This window comes from Megalobrama amblycephala, linkage group LG1 (genome assembly GCF_018812025.1).
Source record: "Megalobrama amblycephala isolate DHTTF-2021 linkage group LG1, ASM1881202v1, whole genome shotgun sequence".
Lineage (NCBI taxonomy): Eukaryota > Metazoa > Chordata > Actinopteri > Cypriniformes > Xenocyprididae > Megalobrama > Megalobrama amblycephala.
In genome coordinates, this window is record NC_063044.1 from 14,554,006 (window position 1) to 14,573,845 (window position 19,840).

General features: G+C 39.0%; 1 protein-coding gene and 1 long non-coding RNA gene across 5 annotated transcripts in view; both read right to left on the bottom strand.

The window, feature by feature from the left end:
- Nucleotides 1-12,217: 12,217 nt before the first annotated feature.
- LOC125249557 lies at nt 12,218-15,076 on the bottom strand. The gene is made up of 2 exons (XR_007180577.1): nt 13,544-15,076; nt 12,218-12,867 (listed from the first exon to the last, which is right to left on the bottom strand). It is a non-coding gene; the product is annotated as an uncharacterized LOC125249557 (long non-coding RNA).
- A 944-nt stretch (nt 15,077-16,020) lies between these two features.
- Nucleotides 16,021-19,840, bottom strand: part of cdc42ep4a (CDC42 effector protein (Rho GTPase binding) 4a) — a 28,292-nt gene continuing 24,472 nt past the window's right edge. For all 4 annotated transcript variants that reach the window (XM_048182872.1, XM_048182897.1, XM_048182889.1 and 1 more), the window contains exon 2: nt 16,021-19,584. In XM_048182872.1, the coding sequence (XP_048038829.1) occupies nt 18,395-19,405 (1,011 nt within the window). In that variant the 5' untranslated portion in view covers nt 19,406-19,584 and the 3' untranslated portion in view covers nt 16,021-18,394. The remainder of the gene's footprint in view (nt 19,585-19,840) is intronic.

Sequence of the window (19,840 nt, forward strand, 5' to 3'; positions counted from 1 at the left end):
GACAGGCAGAGAAGATCTTCATCACTGAAGCATGTGAGTATATACACATACCAGCAAATATTAAAGGGGGCGTATTCTGCTACACATACTTTTTATTATTTTTAGCCGTTAATCCCACTAAAAATCTTACTGAAGGTTTTTTTGCACAAAACATGTGAACGGAATATAATTTTACACTTTTTCCACCCTCATTCTGACCCTTATTGTTAAACAGGCTGTTTTTGCTAATGTACTTTTAAGACCATATGTAAATCCTTTTTTTATTTTATGATTGCCTAACTTTTTTGCGATATATCTAAACAAAATCGTGATATGGCCTATAATAACTTAAGTGGAAATATATATATATATTTTTAAACTCTGTTCAGTTAATGGTTTAAGTGTAAAGAATATACTATATTATATAATAAGTTCGAGCACTCAATTTTTTTATATTTGTTCAGCCCTAAAAGGATGGCTCTTTTGTCATTGATGATTCCATGAAGAACCTTTAAAGGGGACCTTTTCACAAGATGTAATATAAGTCTCTGGTGTCCCCAGAAAGTGTCTGTGAAGTTTCAGCTCAAAATACCCCACAGATCATTTATTATAGCTTGTCAAGTTTGCCCATTTGGGTGTGAGCAAAAACATGCCGTTTTTCTGTGTGTCCCTTTAAATGCAAATGAGCTGCTACTCCCAGCCTGCTTTCCAAAAGAGGGTGGAGCTTTAACAGCTCATGCTTTGGTTGCTCAACAACAACAAAGCTGGAGATTCTCACGCTGCCAAAATGACGAAAACGTAGAGATTAAGGGGTGTTAATATTATAACGTCACTAGGGGGACAAAATCTGTGTGGCTCATTTTTTCACATACTTGCAAAGAAAGGCTAGCCAAACAAAGTTAGTGGGTTTTCCTTTTTCACATTTTCTGGGTTGGTAGATGCACAGGAGACCCGATTATAGCACTTAAACATGGAAAATATCAGATTTTCATGTCCCCTTTAACATCCATGGAACCTTTCCATCCCACAAAATGTTCTTTATAGTGGAAAAAGAATCTTTAGATTTTTAAAATGTTCTTCACACTAAGAAAAAAAATAAAAACTGAAAGGTTATTTGAGGAGCCCAAAATTGATCTTCTATGATGGTTCGTCGCTATGAAAACCACTTTATGGAAACTTTATTTTAAAGAATGCATGCAGTTTGTTGTCATGTTTGGATTATGATTGTACATTAATCTACCTTTGACATTTTTTATATTGTTGTGGAATTGTATAATTTACGTATCAGTCCTTAATGTTGCATAATAAAAGTTAGCATATTCTAGTGCCAAGTACACAGTGATCACCTTACAGCAGTGTAACTAAACATTTTTGTACCCTGAATATATTGCCTTGCTAAGTGCTTGTACTGTATGTTTAGGGGTTGCAGTCGGGTTAAGGGACCAAAAATATCTGGTGGTTAAAGCCACTTCTCTATTTTGCTTTCAAACATGTGATAATATTCCCTGCATTTCTAAACGCCATAACGACTGAAGATTTCCACGGGCAGAATCCACTAAACTCAGGACATTTTGATGAAGACTGTGAGACTGCCAAATGCCATGATAATTTCTGAATAACCCGTTTTTGCTTCTTAGCTTCAGTATGTTTTTCATGTCCCCTTTGTACAAAGCGCACTCTCAAACCTGCTCGCTCATTTGGAAATACTTTGTCTTTCTATCCCAGCTGTGATGTACTCCTGACTCCTTGCCATGATGCAGTGCTGAGGTGAATTGGTATGGGAAATGTAAAACGTTTCAATATTTCTCCTCCCTCAGCCAGCCGAGCGATGGGAAGACGTCAGCCTATGGCACAGGACAGACCGAGAAAATGGCTTGGAATGACAGAATAAGGAACCTAAAAGACAATCCATCTCGTTATTTGCATTCATGGAGAGAGGATTTGAAAAGAGCAAGTAAAAAAAGGAAGTAGTGTGCAGTAATGGAAAAGTCCATGCTTTGCTCTGAGCTCGAAGCCAGGGCTGATGTTAATAAGCCTCTGTGAGATCGGCACGCTAATGCACAGAGTGGACAGTATGTGTCTTTTAGAGGGGACCTATAACGCCCCTTTTACAATACGTAAAGTCTCGTGTCCTCAGAATGTTTCTGTGAAGTTTCAGCTCAAAATACCCCACAGATCATTTATTATAGCTTGACAATTTTGACCCTATTTGGGTTTGAGCAAAAAAAAAAAAAAAATGCCATTTTTGTGTGAAGAGGGAAACAACAACAAAGCTGGAGAATCTCACGCAGCCAAAATGAGGATTGTCAGTGGCAGTGTTCAGCCTTACATCATTCAAACCGGAGTCGGACACTGATGGAGAGACTCGAGAAGAAGCTACAACATTTAGAATTGCAACTGGACATTTCTGAATGGTTAGTAGATAAATTTATGTAGTTCCTGTGGAGTTGATTCAACTCATCGACTAGCGTGTGCCGTCATGTTAAACTTTTGTGTAAATCCGGCATTGAATTGGCCCTCGTTTATGAAGCAGTCCGGTGTAAAATTACAGCATAGCAACAACACTCTACTACAACAACTCTTCCTCTCTTCTTCTCTAAAGCAGTTCAACATGTCCTCCCTTTGTTGCGTGTTCTCGAAGGCGGGGTTTATGTAAATTTTAGTGTTTGTGATGTCACCAACCTGGGAAGAAACTCATTGTAGTCCCTACCAGCCATTTATTGTAGTTCTTAAACAGCAATTTCTTAAAAAAAAAAAAAAAATCTCCCTTTTTATTGGACTTTGAGCATCAGACACTGTTTATGCTCAAACAGCAACATTACACACTAAAGTTAAAAAAGTACAATCAATCAAAGACCGCTTTAAAACTTTTGGATGAATGCTCAGTGGGTTCAGACCCCAGTCCTGCCTGCTTCAGGGCATCTCGCACATACAGTATAACAGAAGTCTGAGAAATAAAACAACATCTTTTGATTTTCCCTTTGAAAGTAGAGTCAGGGAAAGTGTAAATATAAGCTAGCCATCCAGCCATACACAAACCTGAGAAACATCACAGGTATCAATGACAGAATCAGGAAGGAATTCTTCTGTTAGAAGAGAAATATGAAGTAGTCTTCCACTCTTCCTGTGTTGAACAAGCTTTTGTTTCCAGAAAACCAAGACAGGCCATGTCTGCAACAGAAGACAGAAGATGCTATTCCAAATGTGTCTATGTAGTTTACCATACTAGCCTACTATACTATGCAGTATGCAATCATTCTCTGTGCATGCAATACCTGGATTATGTACTACTGTGCATGTAAAAAAATTCTATGAAATAAAAAATGAAAAAATAAATAAAAATGAAAACATAAAGTATTGTTGCATGTTCAATGCATATTCCTTCAGCTCAACGGGTAGATTACACAATACCAAGGTTATAAGTTCAAATCCTTAGGACACATGTTAAAACGTATAGCTTGGATGTACTGTTAGTTGCTTTGTATACAATTGTCAGACTAGTCCATATTTGTCACGTACTGAGGTTGTAGAGATCGCACAACGTAGGAGAATTCAACAAAAACAGTCTTTAATCAAAAATTCAACAAAAGGAGATCACAGGAGAAAGCCTAACAAAGATGACACCAAACAAAGAACAGAAACTGAAGCTCATTAACAGAAACTGAAACAGGTGTGTAACTCAAATAAGTAACCATAGAAACAAACTAGTGGTGGTAAAATGGGAACTAAGGAAACAGGTACAGGAACTAGAACTAATCCAAAACTGAACATACACTTGACAATACTGTTTACATATATACATATACACATTTTTTTTTTTTTTTTTTTAGAAACAGCAGTATGCATACAGTATATATTTAAGTCATGTAGATTAAATCATATTCAAGCACAATTGCGAGTGTGATATTGCTTTTATATTTACAATTTAGACACAATGGAAAAAGTTCCAAACGAAGCCAAAGCTGCATGAACCGTCTTTGAGCAACACAGAGTTGACGGCTCGCCAAAAGTCAAGGGTGCTAATCGACTGCAAAGGGGGCACTTGAGAGCACCCCTCTGAAACCTAAAATGACAAACGGGACACTCAGTGGTCTCGTGGACAATCATGCACATGCCACAAGACCGTAAGTGCATATGAAGTGTGCCATTTGGGACAGGGTCATTTGCATTGCTTCACTTCCATTCACAACTAATGATTCAATGATTCACTCGTAAAGACTTGTAGCCACCTACTGGCATAACAATGTAACCTGCAGAAAAAGTCATTTTACATTTCCTACCACTAATACATTTGCACAAACACCAATAAAAAGAATGATAGAAACAGTGGAAAGTCCCAGAGCTGTTGCACATAATATTCAACAATATTTAATGCGATTTATGTATGCAATATAACAAGAACTGCGTTCACACCCTATGGGAAATAAAACAGATGGGCTGTCTCTGGTGGGCTGGGATTGAAAAGGAGGTGGAAATCTGAAGGGGTTAGAGTTTAATATATGCCAAAAGCAAGTGACCCACTGTGATCTCCCACTTCCTGGCCAGATCTGACCCCGTCATCACCTTGCATGCTTTCTCTATATTGGACTACATACCACAGCTCCAGTGTTGAACAAGGACAGCATTATGTGGCTTTTGTAAACAGGAAAGCATGCATGTACTGGGTGTTGTCTTTTTATTGGTGGAATAAGTTCATGAGGGAGATTTCACAAATCATAAACTACAGAGCAGAAAGTAATAATAAATGAAAGAGAGAAAGGGTGAATCCGAGAGAAAGAGAGAGAGAGAGAGAGAAGCCACCCATGCACATACATTGAGTGTTGGTGTGTGTATTCTCACATGGCTCAATGCAATACTAAATGCATTTAGCACACAGTGAAGGTTCCTCTGAGGAGAGGGAGGTATGAATGAAAGGGAAAGCATTTAATTGTCCCTATCAGTAATATCTGTGGGAGTGGATGAATATCAGTATCCAGAATGTCAAACACATGGGTAAAGCCTGGAAAACATTTGATTGAAGAGTCTTTGGAAATTTTTAGTTTAGTTTTTTTAGTGTGAAAGCAGTTTTCCAAACTCCACTGTCCATCAACATGGAACTGCATGGGTTGCAGTCCATGTGAATCAAGGTACAGTCCGCATTTGGATTGAACACACTTCAGACGAAGGAGGCATTCATACAGGATCAAGCAATAGAATTCAGTGTGGAAACTGCTTTACGTGCAGTTCACACAAAACACGTTCTTGAATACCACTGTGTTGCTTTCCCATTGATGACCTAGACAGAAGTGTTGCCTGTTGTGCTCCCATCATCTCGGGCATGATATACCATTCCACACAGCGCTCAAGCTAAAAAAATTTTAAACTTTTCAAAAATGCCTCTAAAGACCTTGTGTTTTGCATGACACTGCTATCTAAAAATGCAAGCACTCAAGATATAAGATGTATAACCTTTTAAAAAAATGCGTCTTTAGATCTTGCAGTTATACAAGTATGTCTTGTTTTCTGAAATGGGACAATGCGGGATGGTCTTGTTTCCAATAAACATCTATTACCAGGCTAAGTTTCTCTCAAAGTTATGAACAAACGTTCTTCCAGTAACATTAAACATTGTTCATGGGAGTTTTAGTTGGACGTTCATCTAACGTTTTTAAATGTTACTACTTGTTTCAGAATGCTGCAGACAACATAGGAATGTTTCCATAATGTTTGCAAAATGATGTTCCCTGAGCATTCATATAACCAAGAAAAAACATTTTTAAAACTTTTTTTATTTTTAATGTTCAGAGAACATTCAAAAATAACATTTTCAAAACTTAATTGGAACTTTAGCAAAACATTTTTAGAACATACTTTAGTTAGCTGGGTATTCTGTAGCTTCATTTTGTGAGGTTTTGAATGGGCCGTGACTCCACATGACATGCTCTCTCAGTGTGAAGTGTGTAATTTGTTAAGTGTATGGCCGAAACAAAACGAAAACGTGCTGCTCACACCGTACGTGTAAGTCCAATTTTGATAGATTAAGCATAAACTGATATCAACGTCTCATGCTTTTAAATGCAAAAATGTGTGAATGGCCCCTAAATCCAGGTTCAGACTACAGGAGTTTCAGGTTGATTTATACACGCTTTACCCCTGCCGATAATCTGAGAAAAAAATCTGGTCCATGACCTTGGTCAGTTACGATGTTCAGCCCAGATTATCTGGTAATTTGAGGCATTTATAGATCAAAACCTCTGATCTGCTTGCAGATAAACCAAGGCCATCCCAATAATATCAAACTTGTCCAACTCAATATTAAATATCATCCCACAGCAACAGTTTAAACTAGCCCAATTTTGCGGGAAAATCACAGACTTAGCAACCCTGAAGTGTGGCAACAACACGACTGCCAGTCTTCGAAAACGTACCACAACCATGGGAAGCTGGGGAGAAATCACCTCTGTGTTGCTATTGTGGATGTAGGCTAACATTAGCTAGCTAACATATATTCTAATTGGCAGTTAAATCTCACCTCCAGTTCTCGCTGAAAAACAGACAATATCCATTTCATCTTCATCCAGTGTTGCCAACTATGTTAAAAAAAAGTAGCTAAAGCCTGTTCAAATAGTCACTAAATGTCACTATATTATGCTAATTAGCATATCAATGACGTTGTATTTGCATTTTGCCTAATGTCAGCCTTTTACATTTGCTTGGTTCACTCCTACTCTCTGTTTCTGAAGAGTAGGGGAGAAGTAGCCTCAGTGTTGCAAAGCAACGGTAAACATTTTAGCCCTTAAGGCTAACGTTAGCTATCATACTACTGTTAACCGATATTAAAACTGGCAGTTAAATCTTACCTCCAGTTCTCGCTGAAAAACAGACAATATCCATTTAGTTTACATCTGGTTCTGCATGCGATCAAGTGATTTGATCCCTCTGGCATGATATTTGTAATAATATCTTGATTTGAGAGAAGACAACCTTAAAGATTCTCCTTATGTGTGTGATGCAACCAGATTTTGAAATTGGTTAGCAGGGACATGCAGAGAGTTCCTCAGGGGCAGGGGCTCAAATATAAAAAAGGGGCATGCATATATTACTGCATAATTATCAAAAATGGTAATGAAGTCTTGTCACGTCTCCATTTTGCTGTTCTTGTCAGCCTACACTTCACATATTAGGCCTGTAGGTGGCGCTTGGGCTTCATTTTATCAACTATGATAGTTTCATCAAATGGTAAATGGGATATCAATATACATAAATAAAAGTGAATTGAACACAACTTACCATTAATGCGACTTTTGTTGCTGCATGGTTTTGTGTTGTGCTTTGTAGTCAGTTAACATGCTTTTTTTCAGCAATGCAGTTTGATTTGTAAAACAAGAAAAAAACGCAGATCCAGATCGCTCCACAAATGTGAATTTATCTGTCCATTTGTCTATGTAATGCAATATTTAATGAGGGATTTGTTACTGTTGTACACATTGTCATGTTAAGTATAATTCAAATGCATATTGTTTTATTGACCACAATATTGCAACTGATATTTGATTGAAAGCCCCCAAAGCCCTCCCCTCTACACGTGTCTGCTGGTTAGGATTTAAAAACTCCTGTAGTCTGATCCCATCTTGAAGAAGATGGAATTTGCTAATATATGCCACTAACTTATGTTTTGAATGCAATGATGTTATTAAGGTTCATTTAATACCTTTCCATTTTACACTTGGAGCTTACAGTCCCGCTAAAGTGGCAAATGCTCTTCAAGCGAGTGCAGCAGTAGGATTTTAGGAGTGAGTATTTGAGGCGACTCCAGTGGGCTGTGATTTATGCAGGAAACTGCTTATTGCAACAGACAGACTCTCTGGAGGAAAGAGAGAAAGAATTACAATGCGAACATAAAAACTTTAAAAGAATCTCAACCGCAATCATCCGTACAAACTGTGGACATAAAACATGGCTACAAGTGGGGAGATCCGAACGCCTTGTCCTTTTCCCTCTGATCCATGGTGATTTTAAACCCTTAAACGGCACGTCAAACATTAATCTCATCCAAACTGTTCCTCATCCATGTGTGTGGTCCCATGGGCCCAGGGTCAGAGGTCACTGCCAAACTGCCGTATGTTTACATTTTCCAATCCTTCTCAGACCACAAGCTGGAGTCGTCCATCGCCATGTACTCAAGAGCGGCTGCACTCTCAGCTAAAATTCTTTTGGAAAATGCTTGATGGAAAAAGCAGTTCTACTGTTAGATGAGTTTCAAGCACAGCTAGTGCAGTCGAGTATTCTTTCCATTTGGGTTTTATTATAATATATATATTTTTAATACACTTTCCGAAGGGCTGTAAAATTCAAAGCCGTAGTGGTTAGATCTGCAAAGAAATGAAGGACACAAACAAAATAGTGCTTGCAGCTGTGGATATCATGGCCTGGCTCCTCTGCTCAGAAATGTTGAATAAAACAGCTCATTGTATTTCAGCAAGAACAAGCAAATGTGCATAAGAAGTCCAAAAGGTTCAGCTGATCTCCACTTTATGGACCATCTGCATATCATCAGCGCATCGGTGAACTGTATCTTGGCGAGGGAGAGGAACAGACAATCTGGCCTCTAGGGTTGAGCCTACGTTTTATTTCCTTGATTTATGCTATAACATATTGGAGCTGGACTAAACCCAGTGTTTCCCAACCTTCTAACCTTTTGTTTTAAACCCCCACAGACCCACTTGCACTTCGGTAAGTTCCCATTTCAAATATAATAAAAACATAATAATAACTGAAAGAAATTATTACTTTTTATTCAGCAACACTCTAAAACATGCTGGGTTAAATATGGACAAACCCAAGGATTGGGTTGTTTTTACCCAGCCATTTTTTTCAACCAATTTTGGATTAATTTTTTTAGACAGCAATATAGTAATATAGTAAAAGGCATGTTTTTTGCTCACCCCCAAATAGGGGCAAATTTGTGGTATATTTTAAGCTGAAACTTGACCAGACCTGAGACTTATATTACATCTTGTGAAAGAGGGCATAATAGGTGCCCTTTAACCCAACCTGCTGGGTTTGTCCATATTTAACCCAACTTGGATTGTTTTTAACCCAGCATTTTTTAGAGTGAAGGATGCATTAATTTGATCAAAAGTGACAGTAAAGACATTCATAATTTTACAAAATATTTGTTTTCAAATAAATACAGTTCTTTTGAACTTTCTATTTATCAAAAGAATCCTGGGGGGAAAGTATCATGGTTTCCACAAACATATGAAGCTGCACTGATAATTTATCTTGAGCATCAAATCATCATATCATAATGATTTCTGAAGGATCATGTGACACTGAAGACTGAAGTAATGATGCTGAAAATTCAGCTTTGCATCATGGGAATTAATTACATTTTACAATATATTAGAGTAGAAAATAATTGTAATATTTCCCAATATCACTGTCTTTTTCATGTATTTTTGACAAGCCAAACATGTGAGTCTTTGAGAAACATGTCATTGTTTAACCGACGGAATAAACTTAATTCCGTAAATTAAGTATAATGAACTATACAAAAAGTATTTAGAATGTCTTCAGCACGTTTTATAATTACCCAAAAATCAAACATAGTTCATCCCTTATGCATGTTATCACGTCCGTCAAAAACTTGCTGGCTGAAAGTTAGAATAGAACTAAAAACATTGACATTTCACTGAATACTGCCGGCTAAGAAATAAATAATTATTAAGCTCCATCGGTTTCAAATCCACATTTTTTTGATGACATCGATGTCTGTCAAAAAATAACGTGCACAATACATGGTAGTATTTACGAGAAACAGAGGTCCAGCGAGTTCACGCCTTACCTGGAAAACCCACACTAGGATAGTTTGACTGTCATTTCCTATTCTTGAATGATTTCTGTAGGTGCCAGATACGGTTTGATGTCTTTTATTTTGAAATTGTCACTTCCAGTTTGTTACGTCATTTTGTATAGAGGGTATGCACGTGACGTCACCGTCGACCGTTAAGACTGCGTCACTTCCACTGAGTGGCACAAAGACTGAGCGGCAGCATAAACACACAAAACACATCCAAAACGGGAAAGAGCTTTGTGATTGACTGTACAAATAGCTCTGACACAAAACCTGAGGCAAAGACTGCCGAAAGCTACAGAAAAAAGAAGCAATGGATCACTGCAATTCACAGAAACAGCTGGACTCCAGCAGAGAAACATGGATTTGCAGTTATCATTTTGTGTCAAATTGTTGGATTTTGAGGTAAAATCATACCGTATATATATTGTTATATATTATGTTGACAACTCATCAATTAATTATTTTCCATCTTATATTCTGCATAATTGGGTGTTTTTCAATAAACAACAACACTGACAAAAACTATACTATAAAACTATATATGTTTTAGGGCTGGATAATATGACGATATAACATTGTTATAAGTGATTACGCGGATTTAAACCTACCGATATTGTAGTTATATAAAATATTCACAGTCAGATTTGCCTTATGTATTTCCTCGCCGTCGAAATCAGGCACATATAAATGTCAGGAAACACGACTCCTGGCTGCATGTCAATATCCATGAATTGGGTTTATTTGAGAAGTTGTAAGGAACACATTCAATTCCAACCTTTAGTGTAATTCGTTAGTTTTAATCGCGTTTTCGCAGTTTCCTCTATTGAATCCAGTCACTCAGCAGGTTCTTTTGCCACTCAGTCCAGCTGAGGGAGCGCGCTTTCGGCGGGAAAGTGACGTCGATGCATACCCTCTATAGGTGCATATTACCTGTTAGTTGGCATGTGGATATCAATGAGGAAGGGGGTGAGTAGCTGGGACGCTCACTTTCTGTTGACCGTTTCATTTCGTTTGTTTATTTAATTTTATTTGGTTTATTTTGTTTTCTATCTTACTGTCTTCATTCAACATGTTGCTGTTCATTTCTACATTGTAATTAAAAACCTTTTGCATCGAAACGCGTCATGGATGTATTCCCACTACTTAGCCCCTTAGTGGATACTGGCTGCCGTTACAATCTCTTTTTAATAATTTTGGCAATAGATAAACAGTTAAAGGATTAGTTCACTTTCAAATGAAAATTAGCCCAAGCTTTACTCACCCTCAAGCCATGGTGTATATGACTTTCTTCTTTCTGATGAACACAATCGGAGATATATTAATAAATATCCTGACGCATCTGAGCTTTATAATTTCAGTGAGCAGGATCAACAAGAAAGTATCTTCATCCACATCCATCCATCATAAACATATTCCACACGGCTCTGGGGGGTTAAAAAAGGCCTTCTGAAGCGAAGTGATGCATTTGTGTAAAGAAATACCCTTATTTAACAAGTTATGAAGTAAAATATCTAGCTTCCGCCAGACCGCCTTCCTTAACTTACGAAGAAAGTGTATAGTTCAAAAAGCTTACGCTACGTCCTACACCTTCCCTATTCAACTTCAAAAAGCTTAACTGAGTTGAAATAAGTTCCATAAGTTCCATTCCATAAGTTGAATACGGAAGGGGGTCTGGCGGAAGCTAGATATTTTACTTCATAACTTGTTAAATATGGATTTTTATATTTTTTTTACACAAACGCATCGCTTCGCTTTAGAAGGCCTTTGTTAACCCCCTGGAGCCGTGTGGAATATGTTTATGATGGACAGATGTGGATGGAAGCACTTTCTTCAGCTCATACTCGTGAACCCTGTTCACTTCCATTTATAAAGCTTGGATGCATCAGGATATTTATTAGTATTTCTCCAATTGTATTCATCAGAAAGAAGAAAGTCATATACACCTAGGATGGCTTGAGGGTGAGTAAATTTCATTTGAAAGTGAACTAATCCTGATCTTTAGATGAGTCCATGTAGTCGTCCATCTGACTCTCATTTGCTGATGTAATATTCGGGAACTTGACAGATGATTTTTAAAAAATGTAGTTTGATCACTATCTTCTCAGTTTTTTAAAAGATTAATGCAGCTATCAAAGTTTGATACAATGTTGTTTAATTTTCCAATAAAAAAATGATACATTTTTACACGATTTGTTCCATGTAATTACCCCATAGTAGATTTTGAAAGAGCAATATTTTAACTGAACCACAAAAAAATGTTTACACTTTTTGTGGAAACCAACCTTGTTTCTTCACATTCAGCCAGGGTGGAAGAAAAATATCCAACACTGAAAAACGACACACATTACACAATACACACATTTTTTGTGATGGGCCAGAGAGGAAAATACAACCATCTTCCTTGTCTCATCTGTTTTATTGTTTCTGCAGAGAAGCCTCAGACATGAATGCGGTCATTATGACAGGCTGAAAGGACATGCTGTCTGGTTCCTGTCAGCTCTAAACGAAGTGTCTATGGTGTCGCCCATCTATGATCATCATGACAGAAGTGTGGACCACAGCTGCAGCCCATGGGCGAGTTTCCCGCCTGCCCGCTTGTAGACATGTCCCACCCTTTCTAGGATTCGAGAAATGAATCCTGAGAAACTACTTTGCAAAGACAAAGGAAACAAAATATGGGAGGGGTCATACTGGAATCCAATGAAGGCTATTGTGTATTTGTGTGTGTCTGTCTATAGAGAGACTGAAGTCAAAGAAGAAAAGAAAAAAAAAAAGAAGTTGATCGTTCATTCTGTTCCAGTCCCAGTGTTAACCCATCCCCCTTTCTCCCCCTCCCGTCCTCTATCTCTCATTCGTTCAAATCATGGCTCTAGCAGGTTGCTTAATGGTTTCCAGATTTCTTCATGCTGGTTTTCCTTCTGGAAGCCCTGACTCCTGTCATGAGATTCGGCAGAGGAGGCCGCGGTTCTGGCAGCTCGCGTTGATAATACTCCATATGTTGACAAACAGCGACCTCATATGGTCATATGGTAGAACAGCAGGAAAATAGACTGGAAGAGCACAAGGGCTAGTTAGCATATTGTGAGTCAACTATTTAAATATATTTGGAATACTTATTCTTTATTCTTTCTATTTTTTTATTTTATTTTATGAATTAACACAAAAAAAGTATGACACTGTAGCAACCAAGCATGGTATACAAAAAGCAATTTTCTATTTCAGTTGTGATTTTATGTGGTTTCGTTGTTAGAGAAGTTTATTATATTAATAGGCTATATTAATAATTATATATTAACTTAATTACTTTTAAGTAGACCTACTATTTATATATAAGTTTTTGATCCTGTACTATGGTAATACTTTCCATGGCAAGAGTGTCTATGCATATAACTGTCCACAAGGTGGCAGAATGTATCCACATTTAAACAAACAGCTCGTTTATGAAATAATGGATTTTTTTCAAGGCATGACTCGTAAAATTCTCTTTTATCTGAGCCGAAGGAACATTAACACCTAACAAACTTTGTGGGGCAGCAGGCAGATCAATCAAACCACTTTGCTTTTAACACTCAAATCAATACATATTCACTCTTAAATTGGAGCTGGGAATAAGGGGCTTTTGATTTTCACCTGTAGACTGCAAGCAGCTACAAGATCGAGGAAGCGCTAAATGTGAGAGCTGGATGAAATCGGTTAAATTAGGGTGCGTGTGCCCTCTTTACTCACATGAAGCTTTCATGCAGGTCTGCAGTCGCAGTGATCCGATTAGAGAGCTGCATGAGGTTGGTCAGTCGCTGGAGGTCTCTATCAATTAACAGCATGTGTTGACAAACGTTGAGCTCCCCTCAGCCACATGTTGGCCAACTGAAGTCACTGGAGGATGATCCTCCGAGGATCTGTGCACTGCACATCTATCCAAATAACTACTTCCCAAACTAGTTCCCATACTAGCAACTTTTGTTTAAAGTTGCGATGTGTAAAATTTAGGAGGATTTATTGACAGACATGCAATATAATATGTTTTGAGTGATGTATAAAGACCTTACATAATGAACTGGTATTTATTACCTACCTTAGAATGAGCCAGAACTATCTCATGCACCGTGGGTCCCCCCTCCATGTCAAGTCGCCATTTTGCGCCAGCATGTTTCTACAGTAGCCCTAAATGGACAAACTGCTCTACAGAGCGTGTTTCGTCACTATGTTTGTTGGTGTTTTTAGAGGCAGACTGTACGCTGAATGCGCACAAAGTAGTAGTAGTAGTCGTCTGGTTTATTAGAAGCAGAGACCGTTCTTTGTTAGAAGTAACGTTGCATAGGAAACAGTATGATGTATAACCAAAGCTACTGGAAGGCAAGCCTGCAACCTTTAGCCAAAAAAGCATAACGGCTAATGCTAACGCTCCGCCTCTGACGGTACGCAAGGAAGGAGACCAGAGGCCATTTTTTGAAAGGATGTCAATGGATGAGAGGCTTCACTATGCTGATCAAACAGCTTTTGTGGGGAAACAGCTAATCATTTAATTAATCGACAGCCTGTTCACTAATCTTTAACATGTTTTACACTAGGGTGACCATATGTGCCATTTTCCCAGGACGCATCCTGTCCAGGATTTCTAAATGGCTTGGGCCCTTGCCTCTTTAATTGTGAAAGTGGTCATATCAGTGTGCCCCCTGAACGTGATTTCTAAACGGAGGTCTGTGCAAGCCACTGTTCTTATTGACAGTCTTCATACAATGCATTAAAATGTTGTCGTATTTGCAATGCTTTGACCGTTCTCTGTAGATCCAGCCTTCTCGCAAGCCACGATTGGTCGATTATGTATAATGCACGCTATTGGTAAAAGAATTTTTTAATCATTACCTTCCACAAATATGAAAACAAAACCAAAACTACATTTTATGCAACTTAGAAATCCTGGACAGGATGTGTCCTGGGAAAATGGCACATATGGTCACCCTATTTTACACTAAACAATACTTTCGTTGGGAACTAAATGTAGATTTTAGCATGATAAAAATGTATTTTTTTAAGAGAAGGCAGACTAGGGAATGTTGCGACATGTAGGACTCATTTACTGCATTACAACAGCAAATGTGCCACATTACTGTTTAACAGATAGATCAATAGATGTTGTGTAAAAGCAAAGTCCCATTTCACTCTGCGGCCATCTTTGAATCGCCTCTGGGGCACTCAAGTGCAGCTCCTATCTCTTTGAATGGGGAAACATCAAATTCTCCAAAGCTGTTTACCAAGCTTTCAATTAAATGTCATATTTGTAATCACCAATGAAATCTGACATCAACTGTCGCATAATTTTTTTTTTCCAAACGCTCGAATCATGACAAAAAAACCTGTATTTTTTAGGCTGGATCAAGCTTATGCGCATGCGCAGACCTAAATGCGCGCCTCTTGTACATCATTTCGGAGGCGCGAGTCTGACTGTTTCTATAGAAACCGGAGCTTTCTAACGGCCGCTGCAGTGACGCGATGACTTTACCAGTCGGCGATTGGCTCTTATTTAGAAGGCGGGACATGTTCCGCCATATTGCGCGTTGCACTTTCTCCCATTCAAAACGAGAAGGGTCTGGCTGCAAAATGGAGGTGACGTATTTCCTGTTCAAGAGTGGAGCTCCATTCGCCCCTTAAGTCTGCAGCCAGACCCTATTGTTCAAAACAATACCAGTGACACGTCTTGTGTTTTTCTATAGTCTTTGGGAAAAGCCACTGGAAGGCAAGCCTGCAACCTTTAGCCAAAAAAGTGTAACAGCTAACGCTCCGGCTGTGGCGGTACGCAGGGAAGGAGTTTTGAACGGCGGGCACTGATGTCACTGCCATTACACAATAGGCTGAGAGGTGCTGCACGTGATTAAGTTAGCCGTTACGCTTTCTCCAATGGTAAGAGATACAGACTATAATAATATGATCTCAGGTATAACTATTCATCTGTCTTGCTCTGGAGGCAGTTATGCAAGTGTATTTGTGACGTCACAGGTCCCACAATATCAGAATGAGATGTTTTTGGAGCTTGATTAAATAAATGTAGGACATTTTAAGCTATGAAACTTGCAAGATGTTTTAATGGGACAAATATCTCTTAGGCTATATGTATAGCAATTCTTTTTAAAAAAGTTATGCTTTTTTTTTTTCATGTCCTCTTTAATATTTCACTCATCCAATAACTAGCACACAGTAAAATAAACCACAATCAAAAGGCTTTTTTATTGTCAGTCTCATGAACCAAATGACTTCATGTTTGTATTTTCTAAATGATAAAATCAAATTTAAGCCACTTGCACAATACAAAACTATAATGAAATAATAATCTTACAGGGGGAAAAAAAATATTAAATGAAGAAAAGAACATTTGTGGACAACGTTTATTTAAAAAATATAGTTATAGCCTTTTGAAAAGGCTGGCAAGCATGAATATATACAACAGAGAAACTGTAGCAAAGCGAGACAAAGAGCACTATTATCACAAAAAAGGGAAAAAACGAAGATAAACTTCGCTAAATCCACCTCACACACAGCCACACAGTTTCAGATATAAACAGACTTCTCTCTTATCTTCCCAAATTTGAAATTGACTGCTAGCACAAGGCTATGCAAATAAATCTGAATCGCTAACCTCATGTGTTTTTTTCTCCCTGAGGTTCATCTTGAAGCAAATTGGGTAAATTCTTGCTTAGCATTTCTGTCCACAGTAATCAAACTAAGATGGATTGTTTGGACCATATCTGAAATAGCAGATTAAGGCAAAGCCTAATTCATTCATGTTAAATGATACTCAAAAGTCAGGCTTACTAGGCAGTACATGCTAGATTAGATTTGGCACTTTTCTGCTTAAGGCTGACATGACCCCAAGTGTGAAGCAGCTGAGGATTCCCTGTAAATCTCGTCTTACTGCTGTAGTCCTAATGTTGCAAGACTTCACAAGACTGGCTGATTTTTAATTCAGAGACAGTGAGCTTGCAGACTACTGCAGTTAATTCACACATAAAGGTCTGCAGTAATAAAGGCCTCATTTTAGTTTACTCAAGGTCATCTGCAATATGTAGACCTATATGTACACAATGAAAATGTCTATGAATCAAACGGAATCAATTAGTGTCTCTGTGTATTAACAGTGTATTAAAGCGTCCCAGTGAATTTCCTAAAGAGCAATACCATTGCCATAATTTGCTAAGGTGAGTTAGCACAATTAATTCAACTGACATGTTCATGTTTACTAGAAGACATGACATAACACAACTGACTTCTTAGTTTTGCTTGACATAGCACATATTGTTTAACCAATGGTTTAATGTTTCGATGACAGCAACAACCAAACTGAAAAAAAAAAAAAAAAAAAATCCAGCAATAAACAGCAGTAGTTCCCCTCACACGCCATGAAGAGCAGGAAGGAAGTGGTGAGATATGCAAGATACTGAGCAAACAACGACTATGCAAAACATGTACAGACTGAAAAAATGAGATCTGATGGAGGGACACCTGTTGCCATACTTCCCAAAAGTGGACTATAATAATTTCGTGGAGGATGAAGAAGTTCTCAAACATCTGCCACCTTCAAATCATCTCCATTTGAGCTTTTTTTGTAGTTTTTGTAATCAGCTTTACAAGGACATTTCCTGAGCTTCTGAACCACAGTAGCTCTCAAACTGATGCCATGTAACCGGATGGATGACTGAATTATATGCAATCGAGAGATAAATTATTTGTAGGGCTTTGACAACCCCAAGAATGTGTATGGTAAAACAGAACTTAGCATTTTGGATCATCACTTAAAAGCTCACTCCACACACAACGTTGCTTTTCTGGAAATAGCAGAGTGCTGATTTTAACTTTGAAAATATACAGTACCTTTATGCACAGGGCCACAGATTATATAATTTACTTTATTACACTAGTGCTGCAAATCAAAACAACCATTATCTTTAGGCACCAAGTCATAGGCAGGGTTCCCAAATCTTTTGACCAATGAATTTACATGATGTTCTAGCTACTCATGATTACCGGATGAGGATTTTGAAAACTTTTTTTTATAGAGATTGCAAACACAAAATGTAATTTTTCACAGATGGAACATTTTAGAGCAGAGCATAACTAGAAAAAAATCATGACCTTTCAATTTCTGAAAATAACATTTTTAGAAAATCCCTGATTTTCCAGCTTATGACTCTGGGAACCCTGCATGGGACTATGGGAGAATGGCTTAAAACGGCATCTGCTTGAGCAAGTGAAGTTTAAAGTTTTGGTCACGTATGTATCCCCGGACACCCTTCCTTCGGCAAAGCTATCAGTGGAACTTGTAGCAGGTCCCTTTTGAACTGATATTCGGTCTGAGAATGTAAACACATCTAGCGGTTCATCTTTAGCATGGGTCAGTAGTGTGACAGATGGCTTTGGTGTCTGAGCTAAAGCAGTCTCCTCAACTTATCTCTACAGGGACACAGGAACCTGAGGCATCTGTCCAGCTTTGACGTGCTTATGTCTTCGCATTTCTCCTCTTTACACAATGCCAAGTTCTGGATATTTATCTCTCCATCCGCAGAAAGGTTTACTGATTGTAGGGTTTCATACTCGGATCTCATCATCCTCATCTTCCATGAAGGAGGAGAAGGCTGGTTCATTGTCTGGGTTGCAGGTGTTGTCGGTAACCCCAATATCTTCCTCGTAAGGCTCACTGGTTGGTTTCTCCTCCATGGCGGCTGAACCTGAGCTGGAAACTGAGCAGCTGTCGAGGTGATGCAGATGTTTGTGGTGTGGTTCTGGGGTGCTGGTGCCTTCGCTCTGGATTTCCAAGTCGACAGAGCTGGGAGCCCTCATGGGACCCTCGTCGTGAGCTACTAATCCCTCTGGTTCCTCTTCCTTCTCAACAACCTCCCTCATTTCCTCATCCATTTCCACACCTCCCTGGTTGCAGGGAAGAGGAGAAGCATGCCCCTCACTGCTCTTGCCTTCCTCAAACCCCTGATCATCATCTTCCTTCTCCATGACCCCCAGGATTTCCCCCAGCATCGAGGGCCCAAGGTCAACATGGAATGACATTACAGATTCAGCCTTCTTCATTCCTCCCCCGTTGTAGTAGGATGGGGAAGGCCGCAGGTCCGTCAACACCCCGAAATGCTTCTCATGGAGCTCCAGGTCCAATGCGTTAGCAGAGGCCCCATTTGAGGAGCTAGAAGTCAAGCTCTTGAGCACCCTACTGTCTCCTTCCTGTCCTTCTTCATTGTTCAAAAAAGGCAAGGACATGGCATTCTTCACAAAGGTAGGTGACCCACTGGGTGGAAGGAAGGTGTTGTCTCGCTGGTCTACTCTGGTGACGGACTGAGAGCGCTTGCTGCTCCGGAAGGTACGAGACAGCAGTCCCGGTTTGGGGGAGCGAGGATAGGTGTGTCCCTCTTGGGATGGCTCTCCGGATCGAGTGCTGAGGAAAGAGGTGTCCCCGAAAGCTTCCCCACTGCGCCCTACATGCATGGTGTGTCGAAAGTCACCTAAGGGGGCGCTGATCATCTCGGTAGTAAGGTCCATACGGGAGCGCCGTTTGGTCTGAGACCCGGATACCAGCTGTTTTAAGATAGGCATCTTGGTTTGCACCAACTCACAAATTCTGTAATTGCGTTTGACTGGTGGAGTTGTGGTTTCACAATTAAGTGGTATTCTTTTAACAAGTCCTAAAAGGTTCCTGGTTCAACCAGATTCTGCTCAGCCCAGTTCTGTCCAGTCTTGAAGGCTGCCACTTCAGCTGCCAGACAGGAGATAATCTGTAATTTGGGAACAAACAAGATTGAAAAAATCAGATTTCATAGTTAACTGGAGACGAAATCTTGACTCCAAGCAAAACCACAGTGCAAAGCCAAGAAGTTAAGTTAATTATAACACTGTGTTGTTTGACTTTCTGGGTGCAAGATCAATACAGTCAGAAGAAATTGGCAGTCCAGGCAGAACACAGGCAGTTCAAGGATGTCTTATCAATGAGTCTGGCCAGAATACCAGCTAAAGCTGCAGTGTCATTCTTTT